The 24,646-nt window shown below is 40.1% G+C and overlaps 1 protein-coding gene across 1 annotated transcript in view; it reads left to right on the forward strand.

Annotated features, from left to right (window-relative positions):
• The window catches only part of ACSS1 (acyl-CoA synthetase short chain family member 1), a 1,456,620-nt gene that overhangs the window by 667,731 nt on the left and 764,243 nt on the right, over positions 1 to 24,646 (forward strand). The window contains exon 4 of the mRNA XM_044057731.1: positions 741 to 916. Coding sequence (XP_043913666.1) covers positions 741 to 916 — 176 coding nt within the window. The remainder of the gene's footprint in view (positions 1 to 740; positions 917 to 24,646) is intronic.

Raw genomic sequence — 24,646 nt, forward strand, 5'->3', positions numbered from 1 at the left:
TAAGCTGAGTCATGCTGTGCAATGTGAAGTGGTGGGGGAAAACAGTAAGATACTGGAGTTCATACCTTAAGGTGTTGTTTCCAAATATGTTGAGGACGTGCTTCCTCCATACTGTAGGAAGACCATGTCTGGAAGTCTGTGTCAATTTCTGTAGTTTATACAGACAAGATGAAATTCAGGCTGTTAGAAGACAAATAGTGTAGGATTTCCAAAATCATCAAGGTTATGGAGGGGTTAGGTATTAACAAAAATTTCATAGTTAGGCGTGTATACATCAGAAATGAGAAGAAGCAGGTGGGATGTGATGAAGAGACTCTGTTTGGGATACATGTGAAGGATCTTGTTTAAGCAGAACATCAGAGGTGGTAAAGGGGGAGATGTTTCAAGTTAGAGTTAAGGAATTCTACTCAATAAAGAGACTGGTAGGGTCCTAGACTGTACCACTTCATGCGGTATTTTGCATAAGTCATCAGATGAGGTTCAGAGTTGCTTGGAATACAGCAAGGAAAGGATGGGAAAAGTGTTCGGAAAGCAGTTTCTTGGTTTCTACTTGCAACACTCATATGGACTTCCTAGACAGCAATCTTCTTCCATTAGTACCTTTGTATGTTTGGATCTGTTGATTGTATAACTAGAGCCTTTACTTGCAGTGTAATGCTTTGTTTATTCTATTTTTTTTTTACTTCTTTTACATTTATGTTAAGACCTGGAAATGACTATAATTATACATTTTTCCTCAGGCGAGTGCAACGCCATTATCACATGTAACCAAGGGATTAGAGGAGGTCGACTTGTAGAATTAAAGAAGACTGTTGATGAAGCAGTGAAGAATTGTCCTATGGTAAAATGTGTCTTTGTAGCTCACAGAACAGAGAACAAAGTCCCTATGAGTGACATGGACATACCTTTGGAGGAAGTAAGTATTCGCATTTTGTTGCAATGTAAATATTTCTTATTGAGGATTGGAGACATTGAAATCCCAGTAAGCATGGAAAAAATCATTTCAATGCAGCTTTGATTACATGACATTTATTTTCCTTAGTGCTTTCTTCCTCATCACATATAGTACAACATTGTGTAAGCACTCAGTGTATCCCTCAGCAGGTTTCTAATTTTTCAGGTTAACATCTACTTAAGTTTGCTGTCTTTGGTGTGGCAAAACCACTAGTACTTGAAGAATAAATGTAATATTAAAAGCAGCACATTATTACCTATGATAAAGGAGACATAGAAACAGTATATGAACCCTGTAGGAGTAAGGAGTGCATTTTCGGGTAAAAGACCTTGTTAATAAATTGTGGGCAGAGACAGTGTGAAGCAACTGTGAAAAAGGTTAATCTGAAAGGAAAGTATGAATTCAGTGTAAGTTGGTGTGAAGCAACAGGAAGTCTTTAAAGAACTGTCCATGTTCTGCAAGCTAAATGTGTATCCTACATGTCCTGAATATATTGTAAACTATGATTTTATATTCCTGAACTTTCTTAAAAGAGAGCTTTACCATTCCCCACTGTAAAAAATCCACCCCCATAACAACTGTTTAGCTAAACAGTAATGAAGCACTAATATTTATCTACTGATTGATTGCTTCCAGTGACCATCAAACCCCCTATCCCTGTGTAGCTAAATTGTTCTGTCCAGCACCAATCATCTTAGAAACACAGGAGAAGGAGTTGATAGTACAGGATTCTAGCTCTCGTCCAACAGGGGGTAGGGGATTTTTTTATGCATCTAACACCTCCCCCTGTTGGCCAGGAAGTTCATTGCATTTCCCTCTCTGCTGAAAATGATGTGGAAAATTTAACAATAAAAAGATTAAGAGCACAAAGATATAATGTAGAAAAGACGATTAGTAAAGCAGAAGTTAAAGAAATAGAAGTTGAAGTTATGGAGTGCTTGCAAAGGGAAGGATTTAATGTAGAAGGTCTAAAATAGAATACATCACAGCATGATGGAGCAAGTCCCCAGAATAAGGAAAAGCAAGAAGACCAGGAGACATGTAAGGTTGCCACCTTTTAACAAGGGCAAAGTGGGACATGGGGTGTGGTCAATAGGATAGGGGATGTGGCCAACATGACACTGGCCACACCCCCACCACGACATCACCAGAGTTGTTAAAAGAGATGCAGTATTAGTTATGGATACAACGTTGTGACATTACAGCATACTGAAAACTCAAACCATTTAAATGAAGTGAACTATTACTGCAAACACACACATTAATCAGTTACCACCGAACATGCCCACCTCACCCCACCCCTCAAGAAAAAAAAAAGTTAACCACATTCACTGAACCAAAAAACACTAAAATGAATGAGAATGCACAGTGGATACCATAGACCTGATTTAGCTTTTGACCACAGCAGTTAAAAGAAATGTATGGCACTAATTTACACAGCGCAGTGATCTATTAATGAACATGCCCAACAGCAGCACTGGTCGTAATCGGATTATAATGAAAGCAGTACATAAGTTTATTGAAGACTTCACTAAAACACAAAATACAAACTTTGCTACTTATAAAAGCAAACTACCCTGTAACAACTACATGGTTTAGCACAATCTCAAATACATTGCATTAACTTCTGAGCATCCATCCACAAAAAAAAAAATAAACAGGAAAAAGTCTGTAAACATTTTAACTTTTAAAAATACTTCTTGCAAGAGAAGTAATATAAACTACAATGCACAGCAGACTCCATGGGTTCCTTTTACCTCAAAACATAGCAATTAAGAGTAATTTACCCAGCACAGCAATGCAATAAACAGGCCCAAGTAAAAGCAGCACACCCATATTCACATTACAAGCAAAGCAGTATATTTTAACCTTATTAAATATGCATAATAAATTAAATGCACACATTTACAAGTATAAATGAAAACAATCTTGAAACAGCTTCAGCAAATTGGCAACATGTACCTGCTAGAATAATAAATGAATTATATTAACTGTTAACATTCCCCCTCAAAAGGTAGACTTGTACCACATACACACTGACTTGCAGGAACTAACAGGAAAAATTACCCAGATAGTATATCCTAACTTCCTGAAACCAGCATTAAATTGCACACATTTACATACAAAAAAGTGCAAACTATGCTCGAACATTTTCTATCTGCAAACAGACAATACCCAGAAAAAGCTACGACAACAGAAATACATCACATTAAATTTATATTTCACTGCCCCCCACCAGAAATAAACAACTTCTATACACAGTTCAGCTTTTTAAAAGTAATGCTTCCAAATCATGCCCCCAAGAATAATAACAATTGCATATACATTCAGGTTTTATACCTTTAAAAACTACTACTCAAAAATATCAAAATAACCACTGCACAGATTTAAATACTGCGTACTGCACCCCCATCTACCTCTAAACATTAAAAAAATTAAACCACAATATATTCCCATTTTAAACTACTACTCAAAAATCTCAAAAGAACCACTGCACAGATTTAAATACTGCATACTACATCCTCATCTACCTCTAAACATTAAAAACTTAAATAAAGCACAATATTCCCATTTTAAATAACTAAAGCCACAAAATGCTATTATGTACTTAGCACTATCACAGTTATTGCTGGGCTAGCTTGCTTCCTTCCTTCTGGAATGGCTAGTTGGATGCTCAAGTGGTGGCTGGGCTGGCTAGCAGGCTCCCTTGCTGGGCTAGCAGGCTCCCTTGCAGGCTGGCTGGCTGGCTGACTGGCTTCTTGGCTGTCTGGCTTCTTGGCTGGCTGGCAGGCTTCTTGGCTGGCTGGCTGGCTTCTTGGCTTGCTGGGCTGGCTTCAGAAATAGAAATCTCAGATCTTTTTCGTTCGCAGCTGTAGAGCTTAGTGCTCTACAGCTGCAGCCTTTATTGGGCTCTTCTTAGTAAGTCCCCGCCCCCTCCAATCCCTGCAGCCAATTACTGTGTTGCATTACCACCCAGACCTAGCAGGGAATCCCTCTAACTGCTGGTCCGGGTGGTGACGTAGCCGCATTGCCATGGAAAAACCGGAAGTATTTTCGGCTTTTTCACGGCAATTGAATTCATGATCGCGAAAAGGGGAAAAACAGGACTTTTAAAGTCCCACGCTTGGTGACTGTGGGAAGCGGGATGAGAGGGCTCAACCCGTGAGTGTCCCGCTGACAACGGGACAGGTGGCAACCGTAGAGACATGTGAAGAAGAAATATGGACGGGGGAAAAAAAAAAAAGATTTAATATGGTGTAATATTTATGCAAAGAAGAAAGCAAAATTAATTAATACAAAAAGAGCAGCACCAAAGATATTTGAAGAAAAATATAGGCAAAGGAATCTGGATATGTAAAACTTTACAATACAAAAAATAAGAAAACTAAGAGGAAAAGTAGAAAATAAATTAGTAATGGAGAAGTCAAAGAAATAGAAATTGAGGTTATGGACCAGCTGCAAACAGAAGGATTCAGTGTTGTAAATCGAGTAAAGAAAGCACCACAACAGGATAGAGCAATGGATATCCAAATTAAGGGAAAATCAGTGGAACAGGAAACAAATGGTCAGGTGCCATATCAAGATATTTTGGAGCCTTCCACAGGTAACCAGTATAAACGTTCACTTGAAGCTAGACAGCAAGGAAAGGAACAGGAAACTGTGGAAACTGATGCAGTCAGTGTTGAGGGATGATAGGCCAGTGAGTTGCCTGCTCTGAAGGAGGGATGGGCCTCTGAAATTGATTACATGTATAGATCTACAATCATGGGACTCCACACATATCTGCTGACCTCACAGGATCCAAATGTAGTGAAAGTTTTGAAACATGAGGAGAATAAATCTAAGATGACATCTCTGTTTAATTTAGCAGAAGCATATAGACGTCAAGCAGGAATGGAAATTATACCAGAAGTAGATAAAAATCAGGCAGCAACTGAATGTGCTAAAAAACAAAAGAAGGACCAGATGAGAAGACAAGAAATGTGGAAAAAACATAAATATAGTTGCAAGTATAGAAAACTTCTGGAAGAGCCACGTGTTGATCAAGAACAAACACAGGAATGGTTAAGGAGAGGTGAATTCACATCAAGAAATGAAAGGTTAATATTGGCAGCCCAAGATAGTAGGCTACATACAATCTGGTTTACAAAGTCCATTGAACATGTGGGAGAAACAGACATATGTAGGTTTTGAAAACTGAATTGGAAGCAGTCAATCACCTTGTTGCTGATTGTGATGCACTAATGGCAGAGGGACTGTATATTGAAAGGCATAATAATATGGACAGACTGTTAGACTGGAGATTGTGCAAATGTTATGGTATCGAAGTGGCTGAAAAACACTGGAAACATGAGCCACAAAGAATCATAGAAAATGATGGTTTATATCACATGGGATCACCCAATACCAACAGTTCAAAAGATAGGTGCTAGAAAACCGGATATGGTGGTCCAAGAAAAGAAGACAAAAGTAGCATTGATCATTGAAATCGCCACACCCAGTGACTACATTGTCTTATGTACAGAGAGACACAAAGTCATAAAATACCTGGATCTGCAGGCAGAAACGACAGCCATATGGAAGAAAGATACCCAGACAGTTCCAGTAGTAGTAGGAGCAACTGGTCTTATAAAAAAGAATTTACAATTGTATTTATATATGTTACAAATTCATGTAACACCGTACGAATTGCAGAAGGAGTCATTACTGGGCACATTGCAGGTGCTCCGAAGAGCACTTTTGGCTAACGTCAAAGAGTGAAACAATACTAATTTCATGAACTTTAATCGTACTTTGATTTAGGAATGGGGTTCATTCCTGTCATGGTATTAGAAACCCAAAAGACTTGGAGAAATTAAAAAAGGCTGTACCCAGTGCAGGTACATGTGTCTTGTCTTCAGTGTTTCTAACCAAAGTACACACAGACTTCTTGGCAGCTGTATGCTGTCCATAGGCTCTAATGCAACTGCTGTGGTCCTGGGCCTTCCTCCAGGTGGATCTGTAGCTGTGGGTCTGGCAAGCTGATGTCAGCTGCTTATTCCAACTCCCCAACCCTACCTGGTTTGCTTCTCCAGCATCTGAGCAGCTAATCAAACCAGGCTCTCTGGGATGTGAATATGGCCTGTCCAACATATATTCAAGACTATATCACTGTTCAGTAACCAAAGCTATCTGCTGCCAAGGATATGATCATCTAGCTAGCTTTTCAAAGCTTTGGGGTGCCTTCCACGAGCTCTGACTGCCAGTAGTTCAAACAGAGATCCATATAAAAGGTAGTCAGAGATCCAGAAGCTTCAGCGCTTTCTTGCCACCAAAGTGTGCTCCTTCTGCTGGCTTCATGGAACTGACGGTTGGCTAGCAGTCCTTCAAGACTGGGCAAATAAGTCTTCTTCTTGGAAAATATTTCCTTTGTTTTATTTTTCTGAGGAAAACTGGTGAAGCTATTATTATATATGCCAAGGAAACTTATTTTGTTTGGACTGTCATTCTGTACCAGCAGATTTTATTACTGTGAATGCTTGTGGAAACATAATAGGCTCATAGGTTCATAGGTTGGTACTGGGCTATCTGCCCGAAGGCATATATTAGCCCAGCCACGTTGTGCGGTATTCACCGCACCTTTAGTAGTTCCCTAGACCCTTGTACTAGCAGCTAGTACCCTTGGCCCCTATCTAGTAGTGCTGTTGGTGTGATCCCCGGTGTGAACTTTCTGTTACCCATCCACTCATCAAGGTTCCTCTTAAAGAGTGATAGTGAGGGGCTCTGTCTTATGTAGATCGGGACCCTGTTCCATAGTAAGGGAAGTCTCTGCGAATGGAATCTATCCCTCCAGCATGTTCTAGTCATTGTTGTGTTGAGGTTTATATCCCTAGAGCGTGTAGCTTGAGTAGATTTGGTTTTGCTAAGATGGAGCATGTTCAACCATTCTGGGTTGGACATGGCTCTGTACGTTAAACAGAGATCGCCTCTGAGAAAGCGGTATGCAACAGAGATCAGTCTTAGCTTTTTCAGTCATGCTGCATAGGGCAACTCTTTGAGGCCAGTAATCCTCTTGGTTAGGTACCTCTGTGGTCTCTCCAGCTGCTGGAGATGTCTAGCCAGGTACATTCCAATTGGTGCATTGTACTCAATAATGGGTCTGATGAGGGAAGAGTAGAGGGGCACCATTACATCCTTAGATCTTGATGCAAACCCTTTCGTGATCAGATGGGTCACATAGAAGGATTTTCTAACCACTTTGGCAACATGGTTATCAAAGGAAAGGTGACTATTTACTTGGGGTCCGTAGATCCCTTATTTCTTCTTCAGATTTCAGGAGATTACCTCCTATGTTGTAGTTTGCAGGTACTCAGTTTTTTCCAAAGGGGATTACTACGCATTTTTTTGCATTTAGCTTGAGACCATGACTTTGACACCATGCATCAGTCTCATTTAGGCCCTTCTGGAGGATCTCCATGTTGGCTGGAGACTCTGTTATAGCACCCAGTTTGCAGTCGTCCACAAACTTAGTCAGCCACAGCCCTTCCGTGCTTGCCTGTACTTCTGAGAAGTATATGCCAAACAGGAGAGGCCCCAGGACAGAGCACTGAGGCACACCACTCGTTACTGGTCTGGATTTGGACATAGATCCCACTACTCTTTCTGTATGGGATCTGTCTGAGAGCCAGTTTGCGATCCATGTTGTGACGTAAGGGTTTATGCCCAGGCTGGTGAGCTTATCAATAATACCTGAATGGGGAATGGTGTCAAATGCTTTAGCAAGGTCAAGGTAAGCCGTGTGTACCTCCTTTCCCTTATCTATAGCCTGAGTAACTGTCTCAAAGAAATCTACCAGGTTCAGGAGGCATGATCTGCCCTTGACGAAGCCGAACTGTGTGGGGTCCAGCAACTGGAGGTTCCCAATCTCTCCATTTATGAGTTCCATAATGATTCGCTCCATAGCCTTACAGATCAGACTGGTCAGGCTTATTGGTCGGTAGTTCCCAGGGTCAGTTGTGTCCCCACCCTTGTGTAGCGGGACCACTGTTGCCGTGCGCCATTCTATTGGCACATATCCTGTGGAGAGGCTGAGACTCAACAGGGTATTAAGATGCGGGGTTAATTCCTTTTGGATTTTGGCACTATCTGGTCCCATGGAGGCAGTGTTTTTAGCTTTAGATAGAGCCTTGTTAACCAACGTATCAGTAATAATTGGACTTACACAATCCCCTGGAATGGTAATAGGCCCTGTAGGTGGTGGTGGGGGGGGGGTTTGCACTGAACCTGTCAGCCAGGATGTTGGCAATGTCAGAAGGGTCAGTGTATTTTGTTCCATTTTGTACTAGCTCAGAACAGACCTGAGCGTTGCCATTTAGGTTTTTGACGTAATGTATGTAAATCTGTTTTTTGAATTTTTCTTAATATTCTCGTATAGAATATTTATTTTAGAAGAAGGACATGGTACTTTTAAGAACTGTCAGAATATTTTTTTTTACCTCAAAACCATTTTCTTTAATCTGGTTCTAAGTTTCCAACTCTTACAGGCTCCACTAACCATCTCTCAGGCTTCCTTTACAGCAAGACCTATGGAGTAGTTAACATTCTCCTTGGTTCTTACTATGGAGTAGTTACCATTCACCTTGGTTCTTACTATGGAGTAGTTACTATTTTCCTTGGTTCTTACTATGGAGTAGTTACCATTCACCTTGGTTCTTACTATGGATTAGTTACCATTCTCCTTGGTTCTTACTATGGAGTAGTTAACATTCTTCTTGGTTCTTACTATGGAGTAGTTAACATTCTCCTTGGTTCTTACTATGGAGTAGTTAACATTCTCCTTAGTTCTTACTATGGAGTAGTTACCATTTTCTTTGATTCTTACTATGGAGTAGTTAACATTCTCATTGGTTCTTACTATGGAGTAGTTAACATTCTCCTTGGTTCTTACTATGGAGTAGTTACCATTTTCCTTGGTTCTTACTATGGAGTAGTTAACATTCTCCTTGGTTCTTACTATGGAGTAGTTACCATTTTCCTTGGTTCTTACTATGGAGTAGTTAACATTCTCCTTGGTTCTTACTATGGAGTAGTTACCATTTTCTTTGGTTCTTACTATGGAGTAGTTAACATTCTCCTTGGTTCTTACTATGGAGTAGTTAACATTCTCCTTGGTTCTTACTATGGAGTAGTTAACATTCTCCTTGGTTCTTACTATGGAGTAGTTACCATTTTCCTTGGTTCTTACTATGGAGTAGTTAACATTCTCCTTGGTTCTTACTATGGAGTAGTTACCATTTTCTTTGGTTCTTACTATGGAGTAGTTAACATTCTCCTTGGTTCTTACTATGGAGTAGTTACCATTTTCCTTGGTTCTTACTATGGAGTAGTTAACATTCTCCTTGGTTCTTACTATGGAGTAGTTAACATTCTCCTTGGTTCTTACTATGGAGTAGTTAACATTCTCCTTGGTTCTTACTATGGAGTAGTTAACATTCTCCTTGGTTCTTACTATGGAGTAGTTACCATTTTCCTTGGTTCTTACTATGGAGTAGTTACCATTTTCCTTGGTTCTTACTATGAAGTAGTTACCATTATCCTTGGTTCTTAGTATGGAGTAGTTACCATTCTCCTTTGTTCTTCCTTCTCCTGTTCACAAGAAGAAGAAAGTTTTTAGGGACTATGTGGATGCCAGGATGGCTCTGGTTTTGCATTAGCTGTCAATGGGTGACTCTCCTCTGGCTAGATCTGATTCCTGTGACCACTTATTGATTTTCTTCTAGTCTCTCCAGTGTAGTGCCTACAGCCACTAAGGACCTGCTTCTGGGTCAGTCGTGAGGAGGTTTGCTTGGATATGTTTCTAAAATCTTCCCAAAGATATGAAATCTGAAGTTTTAAATTCTCCCCTGAACAAGGAAATTCTGCCTGGCCCTTCTGCAGCTGAAGTGTTTAAGAGATTTGATGAGAGGAAAAAGTTGATTCAACAAGTGACTCAAATTTTCCAGTCCTCTTTTTTTAAAGCAAATAAAAGTTTTACTCCTACCTCAGCTACTCATTCCAGAAAGCAGTTCAAGCAGCAAGGTGCCAGCAAACAGGATATTAGAAAGCAATGTGGAGGAGCCTCCAGAAAAGGAACGGGAAAGCCTTTCAAAGTCAAGGAAAGTGCCGAAAGTCAGAATGACTATTTGCCTCTTCAGACAAAACCATCCCCCACACACAAACACACATGCACTCTAGCAATCACTTCTTAACTTTGATTCTACACCTTCTTTGTGGCACTGGATTGTGTCATTCAACAGGGGTACACTTGACAGTGGGAATCCCCCCTCCTTTCCAGTGTATTCATCCTTGCCTAGTAAAACAAATATCCTTCTTTCCTCCAGTTCTGAAATAAATGTTATTTCAGAAAGTCACAGAACTAGTGCCTGCCTGACTGCCAGATGGGGGAAGGATTTTTTTTCAAGGATTGTTGTGGTGACAAAAAGAGAAGGACCTGAATGCATGTGCTAGGCCTCTCTTTTCTTGGTCTTTTTGTCAAGGTCTCAAAGTTCAAAATGTTATCCCTTCAGGCCCTGTTACATTTTCTTTGTTTATTAGCTTTTGTGGTAAAGCTAGACTTAAATATTCCTAGCACTATATTCGTACTGGCAAACATTTCAGGCATTTCTTAAGATTTTCTGTATCTGACTTCCATTATCAGTGCCCTTTCGTACGCTTTAGGCTGTCTACAGTTCCAAGGGTATTTACAAAGTGTCTGGCTTCAGTAAAATTGCTTATTGCAGACTTCAAGGAATTCACATTTTCCCATATTTGAATGCTTGTCCTATATTTGCAGATGCTTTTTCCAGATGCCAGCAGTGCTTAGTAAGTGTTCAGAATCTTCTAATCCACCTGGGTTTTCAAGTGAACTTACAGAAGTATTCTGTCATCCCTATTCACAGTATAGTTTTCTTGGAATGGCTGTTAGATTCTGCCCTGGAAAGAGCTTTTCTTCCTCCAAAGTATAGATATTCTAACAGTTACTTTTCAGGTTTTCCATTCAAAAGCAGGTATCTACTGGGAAATTTCACATGATTATAAGGTACTACAATTCTTGTGATTCCCTTGGCTAGGGTTCACATGAAAAAAAAATCAGTGGTGCCTCTGGTCAGTTTGGTTTAACAATCTGCACCCTTTATCTTTTTAGATGCAAGTTCTGGGGTTTATAAGAAAAGAGATGCCATGTTGAGTAGAACAGTTTTCTCAGAATCCAGGTCTTCCATCTTGCCTTACACTTACACTTCAGTCTGTCACAACAGATCTTTCTGTCCTGGCACAGGAAGCTGTGTCCAAAGGGATGAAAGTGCAGTCTGTGGAACAAACAAGACAGACAAATGTATATAAATATCAAAGAGATGATGGTAGTTATAAATCTTTGAAAGCCCTAAATCATCACTGAATGTTCGGGGCCTCTACAAGTTTCCGCAGACGACACCACAGTTATGTGATACATCAACAAACAGGGGTACAATATCGTACCCTCTTTGCAGGCTTGCTGGGATAGCTTGTGAGGTAGCAACTTATCTCAGTTTGACTCTTTAAGCTTCATATCTTCCATCTGAGCCAAATATTGTAGCAGACAGACTAAGCAGGACCAGGACAGACCCCCACATAAAATGGAAATTGGACCCAGGGGAATTGAGTCAACTGTGGGGAACACCTCAATTAGGTCTGTTTAACTGCATTCACAACAGGCAGTTAAAGAAATTCTGCTCCAGGATTCTTTGCACAAAGTCCTGGAAGACAGATGCCTTTTCATTCCCATAGACAGAAATGTTTCTGTATGTCTTTCCACCCTTTCCTATGATAACCTGGGTTCATCTAAGGAATTAGAGGGACTTGCCAAGTTAATACTGGTGACTCCCTTTTGGCCTAGGCAACAGTGGTTGCCCCTTCTTCTGAAAATGGCCAAGGGCAGTTACCACAAGCTTCCTTACAGGATGATCTTACTCACATAGGACTATTGTTGTTTGATATATCTCAACATTTAACTTCTTCAGCTCACTGCCTGGGTGAAGACCTCTCAACTGTCCCTATTTTGTAGGGGACACCTGTCATGTTTCTCAAAGTTTTGTTCCATTCCTTCTAAAATTGGAAATCAGTTTGAGAATTAAGATAATAGTGCCAACATTTAAAATGTGTCCCTAATTTGGGGGCCTTTCCTTGGTTATTTTTTTACTTTTTTCCAGATTCTTTTAGTAAAAGTTGAGAGATCTATGGGTGATTGAATTTTAATACCTTTTAGGCTCCTTCTTTACTGAGGACATGCAGCAGGTATTAATGGTGACTGAGAAATCTGCTTCTAGAAAATGATATTTGGGTAAGAGGAAAAGATCTTATCTTTTTTCAGGCCCAGACACCTCTGGTTGTACAGTATGTGTGTGAGTTATTATTCTCTGGCCTTTCTTCCTCTTCTGTCAAGATTCACCTCTCGGCTATCTCTGCTTGCCTGCCTTCAGATCCTCCCATTCTACTCTGCCTCAAATTAAACAGTTTTTGAAAGGGATGTTGCATATCTGCACACCGATCAGACAGATGGTTCCTTTTTGGGATCTGAATTTTGCATTAGAGAAACTAAAACTTTTTCCTTTTGAATCTGCTGATGATACTGGTTTGAAATTCTTGTCTGGCAAAAAGTGTTACTCAATGTTCTGAATTCTGTGGAAAAGAATACCTAAGTTACTAGCTCAAATAGTGATTCAGCCTTTTCTCATCTTTTACAAAGATAGTGTAATTTTGAGAACAAATCCTTCATTGAAGCCTAAAGTGGTTTGAGTGTTTACTTTGAACCAGATTGTTCATCTCCCTGTTTTCCATCCAGAACCAAAAATAAGGCAGAGAAGATTTACACATTCTGGAAATCCAGAGGTAACTCAGAAAACAATTGGCAGAACAAAAGCTTTCAGGGATTCTAATCAATTGTGTATTTCATAAGAAATGAAGAAAAAGGGACAAACTGTCAAGACAGAGAATTTCTAAATGATTGATGTTAAGTTGTCCAATCTCGCCTTCGTTCTTGCTGGATGGGTCTAGAGCTGATCCTCGGCTCTGCTCGGCCACTTCTACAGCTCAAAAGCTCTTTACTGGCTCGAGGCTAGCCCTTATCCCAGAATGCCCAGCATCAGCTACCCAGATCTCGTTTGCCTCTTCAGCTGCAAGGTTGTGTCATTACTGGCTCAGGCTTAGCATAACTTTTTTCTCTGTTTAAAATTCAATAATTTACTTGAAAAGTAGTACTTTCTTCACTGTTTTATAGTAGTTTGTAAGTTTATTTAGTCCTAAACCCCTTATCTCGTCCTTTGCTGTGTTTTTTTGTGCTGTGTTGGCCGTCGCCCCTTAGTTGCTAGGCCTTCTGTTTGTTTACCTGAACTCGTTTAAGTTAGAGAGCCCCCCCCCCCCCTTAAGGACAGCTTCTCCTTTTAAGGTTTTTATTATTGTAGTGTGTCTGTTTGTGTGGTACTTCTTTCTTTTTTTCTTATATGTCCAAGGAAGTTAAACCAAGTGAGCAAGATCAGTCATCGCCATCTCTTCCTCCTCTTGATCCTCGAGGTTATCGGATCAGGATGTGGAGAGAGTGGTCAGTAGGTTGCTGAAGTCACAGGCCCTTGCTAAAATGCTTTTGAGCCCGCCTCAACAGGCTTTGGCTTCATCCACTTTGATTTCGATTTCTTCTCCGACTATGCGTAGTTCGGAGTCAGAGTCCATGGACGCTCCGATAGAGGTTCCTTTGGCTCCGATGACATCCTCTTCGGCTCCGACGTTGGCTCCGATTACCTCGGTTCTTCCTCCCATCAAGGTATCTGGGCTCCGAAGCTCTCTCGGAGGCTCTGAGGGGGGAAGTGGTATCGGACCCTTGTTCAACCCCACTCTCCCTCTCGGAGCGTCAGCTCAGTTGAGCTCAACTCCCACATCGGCCTCGGAGCCATCGCCCTCGGTGCAGAGTGGGATTCCTGCCTTTTCGGAGCTGGAGCCCTCCTTGTGTCAAGACCAATATGCCTTCGAGGTCATGCGGAGAGTGCTGTCCCCACAGACGGCCCCAGTATCGGTTCCATTGTCTCCACCCCCCTCTGTGCCTGTGACAACCTCTGCTCTTCCTCCAGCCCCAAAGCATAGGGAACCTGTGCCCCAGGACACCCCATTGGGTGAACCCTGTTCTTCCGAAGCCTCCCCAGAGCATTCTGAGAAGGCTCACTGGAAGAAAATGTGCAAGAGGAAGCACCTAGACTCTCCTGAGTCTGTCACCTCAGATACAGACCTGGATGAATCGGAGGGGTCCCCAAGGTCCCCGTCTGAAGATGTTTCCTTTTCAGACATCCTTGAGATTCTCAGGCAGAGGCATAGCTGGACTTCCCTAGCCCCCTCCGAGGATGAGTCTGTTTACCTGGACGCATTTGGTTCACGACCTTCCACCTCCTGGGTGTCTCCCCCTTTTGATCCACTCATGTCTGTAGTGTCTCGAAAGGCTTGGTCAGTTCCAGATTCCATGGAACCTGTCCCGAGGAGACCCAATAAATTTATCACAGCTCCCCAAAACAAACAATTCTTGACTAAAGGTGTCCCAGTTGATGCCATGGTTGTAGCAGCAGCCACAAAGAGAGAGTTAGCTGAAACCTCCTCATCTGTCCATCCACCGAATAAAGACTCTCGTACAATGGACAGATATGGGAAGCAAATGTTTTCATCAGCGACCTTCTCCCTTAGGTCCCTGAACTATCTTTCCTATTTTACTAGGCTTCAGAGGGATCTCCTAAAAGAGCTTGGAGATACCCTACAAGATCCCACAGCTGAGGGAGCTTCAGCCAAGGTAGCTACCCAGCTGGCGACTCTTAATTCAGTAGTCAACTCCTCCATGAGGCTTATTTCATATGCAGCCGATGGAACAAGTAGAGCTGCAGGAACAGGAGTGGCACTTAGGAGACATTCCCAGCTGCGGCTGTGTCAGTTTGTGGAACCTTTCAGAGTGTCCTTCACCAATACCCCCTTTGATGGCTCCTCTCTCTTTGGGCCTCAGGTGAAAGACATGCTTACCAGTTGCCAGCAGGAAGGCAAGATGCTCTCTGATGTCAGAGTCCGTTTTTCCACTCTTACCAGACCATACCCAAAGGGTCAGAAGGGTGATACACGTGGTGAATTCTCCCTCAGGGGCAGAGGGAGAAATAATAACAATGGCAGATGCCGCCCTCGTGGCAGAGTGGGTTCATAAAATCAGGGTGACAAAGATACGTTCTCTTCCAAACCCTATCAACATCCCTGAAGGGATGCCCGACTGCTCCACTCTGGAGGTAGTCGGGGTAAGGCTTTCATTGTACCCAATTGCCTGGCAAAATACTACAAAAGACAAATGTGTACTATCCATTATATCCGGAGGTTACAAAATTCCCTTCCATCAACCCCCTCTTGTTTCAAAAAAATCCATCCCAGATGTTCCACCCAATCTAAGGGATCAGGCAGTCACAGAAGTTTCAAGACTGCTACAAAAAAGAGCCATCCAGGAAGTCCCCGCAGACCAAGTAGGATCCGGAACTTACTCAAGATTCTTTTTAGTGCCCAAAAAAGACAGGGGACTGTTGACCAATTCTGGATCTCAGCAGATTGAACAAATCTGTACAAAAAAAAAAAGTTCCAGATGGTAACACTGCAGTCCATTCTCCCCTTTCTGGGTCAGGAAAATTGGATGTGCTCCATCTTCAGGACGTGTACTATCATATAAAAATGGACAGACGGTTCAGGAGATTTCTACGCTTCCGACTAGGGGCCAGTCATTACCAATAAAGAGCTCTGCCCTTTGGTCTCACCACAGCCCCCCAGGGTGTTCACCAAATGCATGGCAGTAGTTACGGCTCACCTGAGACGTCTAGGATTCCAGGTGTTTCCTTATCTAGATGACTGGCTCTTCACTGCTACCACCAGGCAACAGCTTATAGAGGCACGAGATTGCACCATAATATCCTGTTCCCAACTAGGCATCACAATAAATTTCATAAAATCTGCCTTGTTGCCCTCTCAATCTATTATTTACATAGGAGCAGAGCTAGACACAAGAAAAATGATTGTAAAATTGCCTCAAGAAAGTTTCCATTATCCGACAACAGGTGTCACTTCTCCTGAGGAGCAAAAGAATTCAAGTCAAATATGTCCTTCAAGCTCTAGGGTCCATGACAGCAGCCATTCTTTTAGTTCCCTTAGCACGCTTTCACATGAGAATCCTTTAGTGGCTTCTTTTAACACAATGGTCCTTCCAGGAATTACCCATGTCTCACATGATGCTAATTACTGAATCATGTAAAAGATACCTTTCCTGGTGGATGGAATCCCCACTAGTGACTCAGGGCAGACCTTTCTTGGAATCCCATCCGATTGCCACAGTGACCACGGACGCTTCCCTGATAGGGTAGGGGGGCATTATCTAGGGAAGACAGTCCAAGGCACGTGGCAACCCCAACGAGTACCACTTGCACATCAACGTCCTGGAGATGAGAGCAGTGCTCCTAGCATTGCAAGCTCTTCAAGACTCTCTCCCTGCCGGGGCTATTGCAATACAGACAGACAACATGTCACTGGTTTGGTACATCAACAACCAGGGGGGAGCCGGGTCTTACCCCTTGTGCCGAGAGCCCCTCAGACTGGGGCAACGGGCGATTTCCTCCCAACGTTTTCTGACAACAGCACATATCCCTGGGAAATCCAATGTAATAGCGGACAGGCTCAGCAGGGCTATCCTCATGCCGCACAAGTGGTCTCTGAAACAGGAAATTGTGGATCTTATTTTCCACAAATGGGGCCAGCCTTGCTGCGATCTCTTTGCCTCTCCCCTCAACAACAAATGCAGCAGTTACTTCTCTCTTGTTCCTCCTCCAGGTCAGACACCCAGGGACGCTGTAGTCCACGATTGACCTCAGGGACTCCTTTATGCATTTCCCTCCTTCCCCCTAATTCCAAACGTCATTCAGAAAGTGAAATTGTTGGGTTGGAAGATGATCCTCATTGCCTTCTGCTGGCCTCGACAGATTTGTTTTCCATTCCTTCACTCCCACCTTCTAGCCTAGCCTTGGGTTCTGGACCCAGTGCCAGACCTCTTGATTCATCAGTCAGGCGGGTTACACCAATCCCTCCAATCTCTCAAGCTCACAGTTTGGTTAATCCACTTCCAGTCTTAGCCAGGCTCCCCAATATTTCCCCGGCAGTGCATGATATTATTGTTTCTTCCCATAAGACAACTACAAGGATTGTTTATGCTAGCAAATGGAAAAGATTCTCTTACTGGGCAGAATCCAGGAATTTAGATCCCTTTACAGCTCCTGTACACAAAATTTTGGATTTCTTAGCAGAACTGTTTCGATCTGGTGCAGCTGCTGCTACCATCAGAGTACAACTAGCTGCCATTTCAAATTTTCACATCAGAGTTGTTAACTCAAGCTTAATGTCTCACAAACTCTGTAAGGCTTTCATAAGAGGTACATCTCAACTTAGACCCCCAGTGAAAGAGCCCCTTCCACCTTGGGATCTCAATTTGGTTCTGGCTTCCTTGATACTGCTACCCTTTGAACCAGCAGCATTATGTTCTTTGAAATTTCTGTCTTGGAAAACTCTCTTCCTAGTTGCTGCTACTTCTGCCAGACGTGTTTCAGAACTCCCATGCCCTTTGTGTTCTCCCTCCATACCTGTCTTTTCACAAACACAGAGGTTCTCTGAGAACCAACCCATCTTTTCTACCTAAAGTCTGTTCAGAACACAATTTGAATCAATCCATTAAACTTCCTGTCTTTTTACCTAATCATTCCAACAAGGCAGAATACAGATTACACCAATTGGATGTGCATAGACAACTACGTTTCTGTCTCCATAGAACTGAAGAGTTGAAAAAGCAGATCAGTTGCTCCTTTCATTTGCTAACAGCAAACAAGACCTTCCAGTTTCTAAAGTAACCTTGTCAAAATGGTTGGCAGACACCATTGCCTATACTTATCATCTGCGACAAAACGATCTTCCAGCAAGGCCCAAAGGTCATTCAACCAGGTCAGGAGCTACTTCGGTAGCATTCCAATCTAGATTGCCCATAGATTCAATTTGTGCAGCAGCTACTTGGGCAGATCCTCATACATTTATTTCTCATTACAAAGTAGATGAAGTCTCCTGGGGCAGGGTTTCCTTTGGTTCCATGGTTCTGAAGAGTCTGTTCCAATGAGCCACCCAGGATTGAGGTGCTAGGGACGCTGTCCCATGCAGCAAGAATGAAGGTGAGATTGGACAACTTCACATAAAGAAGTTAGGTACCTACCATAACGTTCCATGTTAATTGTCCTTCATCTCGCCTTCCTTCTTGCGTCCCTCCCTCTCCCTTTCTCAAGGATTGAGAGGAGTTTTTCAGTGGCTTCACTGGCTAACTTGTTTTGTTAGTTGCTTCCCAAGCAAACCATGACAATTTACTGTATATCCAGGTTTAATAATAATGGATTATCTTATATGATTATGTCTAGTGTGAGCTATCTCAAATGAGATCTGGGTAGCTGACGCTGGGCATTCTGGGATAAGGGGTAGCCTTGAGCCAGTAAAGAGCTCTCGAGCTATAGAAGTGGCCAAGTCGGCGCCGAGGATCGGCTCCGGACCCATCCAGCAAGAAGGAAGGAGAGATGAAGGACAACTAACATGGAATGTTATGGTAGGTATATAACTTCTTTTTTCATGCTGTTGGTTTTTGCTGCCATCACTGTAAGTATTTTCCAGGCAGGGTCAAGGTCCACTCTAGCAGGGCTTTGGCAAATCCTCTGGCTTTCTGGAAGGGGGTAGACTGTAGAAATATATTAGAGGCAGCAACTTGGTAATCTGTGCACACTTTTACCAAGCACGACAAATCGGATTCTTTCTTTAGGTCCAGTGCAAACTTTGCTTGGACTGTTTTTCAGGAGCTCCTGGATCTGATCCTTCTTCTTCTCTCTTTCTTTCTAAGCTCTTGTATTTGTCACATTTAAGTTAGGTTACTGTGTCAGCGATCTAATGATAAACATAGTAAAACTGTATAAATTAAACTTGCCATGGCTTGAATAGATTACTGTTGCAGTGGGAACACCCTTTCTCCATCCCCTTTCATTTTGTTTTGTTTTATGCCAGGGTGTGGATATTTTTCCTTTTGACTTTCACCTAGCACATACTTAGCAAGGAGGGCTGCAGCATCCCTTACTCTGAAGCAAGAAAGCTATGAAGGTTTGGCACCCTAACCAAGTGATTTTATATCATTCTCCTAAAGGTGTACAGTGGTTAGAGTGATTGGAAGGTGCCCTCAAGCTTTGGAATCTGGCCGTTCGTCCAGTCACAGGCATGATATGTCACATATAGCTTACCTCATTCAAATCTATAGCACCTTTTTGTGTACTTCCAGTTCACACCCATAGCTCCTTATGGTATTCAGAACTTTTTGGGTCTGGCTTCATTTATTAAGTGACTTACCAACCAGAGGTGTAGCTAGGATTTTCATATTTGTACTCACAGCTGTCAAACTGCTACCTCCCCCCCCAGCAGCCAGCATTTGTTTATTCACGTCATTCTTTTCTTCTTAGAGGCATTCAGAGGCATTCACTCAGTAATATAATATAGATTATAATAAAGATTCATTCACTCACTCGAATCTTTGAATTGAAAGTCAGTTCTTTGAAAAATGCTTCATGGAAAAATGCAGGGATGTAGTTGGCTTTTGTTTTCTTTGCTTTTGTTTTCTTGAGTTGAGTAAATTACATTTTACCTACTACCCTAACTAGGGTGTTGTTCCACACAACACACACACCACCACCTACCTAGTGCAAGAAATATAAACAAAGCCAAGAAATAACAGGGATAGATATTAAAAAATGCCTTGAACTTAGAAAGTTGCTAGAATAACAGGATTTGTGTTGTGCTAGTAAAGTTGCTGTTGAGAATAACGTGTGTTTTAGTATTTAGATTTTATTTTGAAGTCTGAACATCTTATGTTTGTGTAGTTCGCAACTTCAGCCTTCAATGACTTTCAGAAAAAATTGAGAAAATAACAAAATTTATGAGAAAAAAAAGAGCAAAATCTGGACATTCCAAAAACAAAAAAAGGAGAGAAATGCTGCATTATGCAACCACACACACACACACACACACACACACACACACACACACACACACACACACACACACAACACACACACACACACACACACACACACAAACACACACAATAAAATAAAAAAAGCTTAAAAAATCTTAATATTTTTTTAAATGAAAATTTATAAATTTAGAAAGATATAAATTTTTAAATAGTATGAATTTAAATATTTATTTATGAAATATATGTAGTAGGTCTACTCAAATATCTGCTATTATCTTTAGTATGAATTTTCTAAAACAAAAAAAAACTCTTATTTTTTTTGCACTTCCAGTCTTTAATTATGAAAAATTAATTATGCAAAAACTAAATATTTTAGACAAAAAAAACCAATGTGATGCAAAACAAAAAATGTTTTAATGACAATATTGCTGACTTGGAAAAGAAAGGAGCAAAATTTTTTTAAATGAATAACTTGTCTGACTGAGCAAATGAAAAAATAATCATGTATATAATTTATTTCTAAAAAATAACCTGTATTTTTCTTTCCAAAATTGCTTATAAATAATTATAAACTTCCAGAGATACAGTTGAGAAGTTTATTTTGGCAACAGATTATTAGGGGGAGAGCAACATTTTGAGCCAAAAATTGGGAACAGTTGAGAGTTGGATATTCTATATTTATAAAGTGATTTAATTCAAACAAAAAAAATCAAATTATAAATGCAGGTACCAATAAGGTCAATCTATTGGGAACATAACAACAATACCAAAACTTGCTTTTGAACTTGGTTTTCTGAAGACGGTCTTGTTTTTAGCTATGGCTCTTTTCATTATTATTTTGTCTGAAACCTAAATGATTGTCATTATTTAGTGACGCTATTCCTAAAATACACCAACACATAATTTTATTTTTTTAATTAAATCTCAAAATGAATATCTGCTTCTGGAAAACAATTATCTGCCCTTGAACTCACATTCATTGAACAAAAACTGAAACCAACATGAGAAGAAAATACATTCATGTAATGTCAACTCATCATCAAAATTTAATACATTTTCACAGATATGATTAATTGACTCTGGAACATACACCTTACATTGCATGGAGGGGACTGTACTATTTAGGTTGTTGGGTGTTAAAATTAATAAGGGTAAGGTCTTTTGGTTTGTTTGTGCATGGTTTTGGTGGTTAAATACATAATCCAATGGGAGGTAAATGGCCTCTATGAAGGTTAGACAATTGGAACATATTTACGCATCAAATATAGGGTAGTTATAATTTTTTGGCAAGATCTGAATTGGCTTTCAACCATAGTTAAAATAGTACTGAAAAAATGCTGGAATGACATTTTTTTTAACAAATTATAAAAGAAATCAATAAAGTATATTTAACTGTCAATAATTCAGACCACCAGTGACACAAAATGTTAAAAATAAAAAGAACAAATGCAGTCCACCTAAACAACCAAATCTAACAACTAATAAACTAGCCATCATGAAATTCAACTTAAACAACAACTTTAACTTTCAAAGTTGTATCTACAAAAAAAGTTGCTGTTGCTTTTGATTTCATTGTATTAAATGTTGCAAGGTTGCCTGAAACGCTAGTTGCTTATGAATATTAAATGGTTTATAAAGCAAATAATATCATAGTTGAGGTTAGATATACATACCAATAGGACTACAGCAATACAATAGTCAAACATGCAGATACTACTTCAGTAAAAAACTATTACATCCACCTCAGTTGTACAACACAATACAGCATCAAAAAGGCAACAGCATATACATGCCTAACCCACAAGAGACGCAAAAGGCACACCACTACCTTATGTGCGCAGCACAATATAGCTTCTGCAATGTAACTGAGTACCTAAACTGATCCCCCTCAAGCAAAATAGACAACAAAGCCATGTAAGACTAACTCAGCAAAAGAATTCTGAATTTTGCACATTTATTGTAATGAAAAGCTCATTTGGAGCTGGGCTAGAAAAAACATGCAAATGTAATACACAAACTGCTACATTGCAGATAATTTGAAACAACATAGAATAAAAAACATTACTTTATTGGGTGTTAGGCCCAGAAAAATACCACATTTTGAAAGCTGCTAGCTAAAAAATGGAAACAAAGCAGAAAAAAACAAAATGAAGACAAACTTAATATAATACTAATCTAAACAAAGTTCTTACAAATAACTTAGACTAAACAACATGGACAAAAGACATTAATACAAATCAAACTTCACAAAACTCACAAAAACAAGAATAAAACAATCAGAAAACAACAGAAATCTGGAAACTGCTACTAACTGTTCATGAAAACATCAAAACAAAGGTATACAATCTTCACAGGAAACTAGCTTTGTTAAGTGTGTGGGAACAATGGTTCAGAATTTTTGGGTGGTCACACTGTGTTATGGCTTTCTTACCACAGTTTGAGGTACAGGGTTTGAGCCTGTGTTATTATGTGCATTTTCACACACACACACAGGGTCCATGCATTTTAATTTCGTGCACACCATCATACACACACACACACACATTTCCACTTAATTTCATTTCCTGATCCCACATTGGCACACCTTAATCCCCCACACCATTTGCCGCTAACCCACACACACACACACACACACACTCTTCACTACCACTTCATCTTGCTCCATAATTTCGCCAACACACACACCACAACATTCAGCTCCATCCGCTCACCGCATTGCTCTTCTTTTTCCGATCCGCTTCCCCGCCGCATCACACACACACATCAGCTTCCCATGATACACGCTCACGTGACTGCTCACACACAGCTGGACATGATGTGAGAGCTCCTTCACCACAACACCAGGTGAGCTTAAGGCAAGCCATGATTGCTTACCAACTAATAATAGAAAATATTAGAAAGTGCAAGGAGTTAGTAGCAAAGTGACACCAAGGCTGATAATCTATAATCTTCCATAGTAGAGTAATTAATTGCTGCTCATCACTTGTTATTCACATTTTCATATTTATATTCATATTTTCATAACTGAGAGTCCTACATGTTATTGAGGGGGTATAGTGTGATATGCCATGGTAGGACACATGAAAATACATTGTCAGTGTTCATTTACACTATACCTGATATATTGGTAGTTGTTTGTTAGTAATTGTGAAAATAAACAATACTTCCATATATACTTAATACTTCAAAAAGTAAGTGACTTACAAACTGTTGCATGACATCAGGTGAAATCTTGGATGTTGTTAAAGAAAACAGCCTTTCAAATTTGCACTGTAGGTTGCCCATATTGAGAAATATTCAGTGTTATTTATACTGATAATTATAGAATGACACGTATGTTTTCATATTTCTGGAAATATTTCAGTAAACATGCACTCTTAGAGGAATTTCTTGTTGTCATGTGAAAACTTTTGTCTGATTAACAAACGTGTTCTAACAATATATGTGTAGGTGATACAGTTTTCAATGTATGATAAATTGTTTGTGAAAGTTTAGAAAAAAATATAATTTGGGGTTTGTGTGCATTATAATATATTATAGTATTTATGGAAAGACTATGAATGCACTTACTGCGATTACTGCAAAGGATACCTCAGTGATAACATTGTAATTTGTACAGTTTTAATAGCTTTTGGTGGTCACAAAACATTTACTTTTGTTTATCTTATTGTTTTAAGTTGATTTTTCAGAAAATTATGTGTGTAAGCTGCTAGAGGTCTGACATTCTGTGCAATTTAGGTGTTAATTAGTTAAGCTATTGCAGCAGTGATCTACTTAAACATTTACTGTTATGGTTAGTTTACTTAAATAACTGTACTTTGTTGTATATAGTCAGCAGCAAGAATTATATGAAATGTTTGTATTGATTAGGCACTAGCCACATTGGCTAGGATCCCAACACATAAACTAAAACCTGTTACCTACCAGTTGGAGTAGATGTGCAGAACAGGTGTGAAAAATGAAACTTAGCCAATGATAGCTTTGCCAAACTGCATATATGTAACATTTATCATCCTAGCTCAAGCCAATTGACAATTAACTATTTGTTGAAGAATATAAACACTGTATATTATGTAAAAATGGAATTAGAGCTGATAAAACCCAGTTAAAGATGAAAACACTCATCCATTTAATATATTTCATTTTCAATAAATAAGTATCAATTTCTAAACAAGTTCTAATTGTTTGATTATTCTAATGTCTCAGTTGAACTTGTATACAGTTTATGGTTCTTTTTGCCAAATTTCAAGGAGTTTCAGCAGCAACTTAATTCCTCGCAAAGTATCAGATTTCCCTGTGGTTTAATGTTTTTCTTTATGGGTAGGAAACATTTTATCCTCTAAGGCTAGAAAACTGTTGCACCTCACTACAAGAATCTGCTTTTCTGTTTTTTTTTTCAACAATTGTGGAATTTTGCCATCATTACCCAGAGCTTTGTTTTTCTTCAGCCTTTTAATTTGTTCCAGTCTTTCTGTTATAGAAACAGTTTATTTTTCTTATTTGCCCTGAAAATATTTTTGTATATTTCTTTTTAAAAATGCATTTTGTTTTCATTTTCCGTAATACTAGTCTGTTCAGTCATTTTCTCACAATGTTTTTTTAACAGTTCA

Source organism: Protopterus annectens, chromosome 1.part2 (assembly GCF_019279795.1).
Source record: "Protopterus annectens isolate FY-2018-M chromosome 1.part2, PAN1.0, whole genome shotgun sequence".
In the NCBI taxonomy this organism is placed as follows: domain Eukaryota; kingdom Metazoa; phylum Chordata; order Ceratodontiformes; family Protopteridae; genus Protopterus; species Protopterus annectens.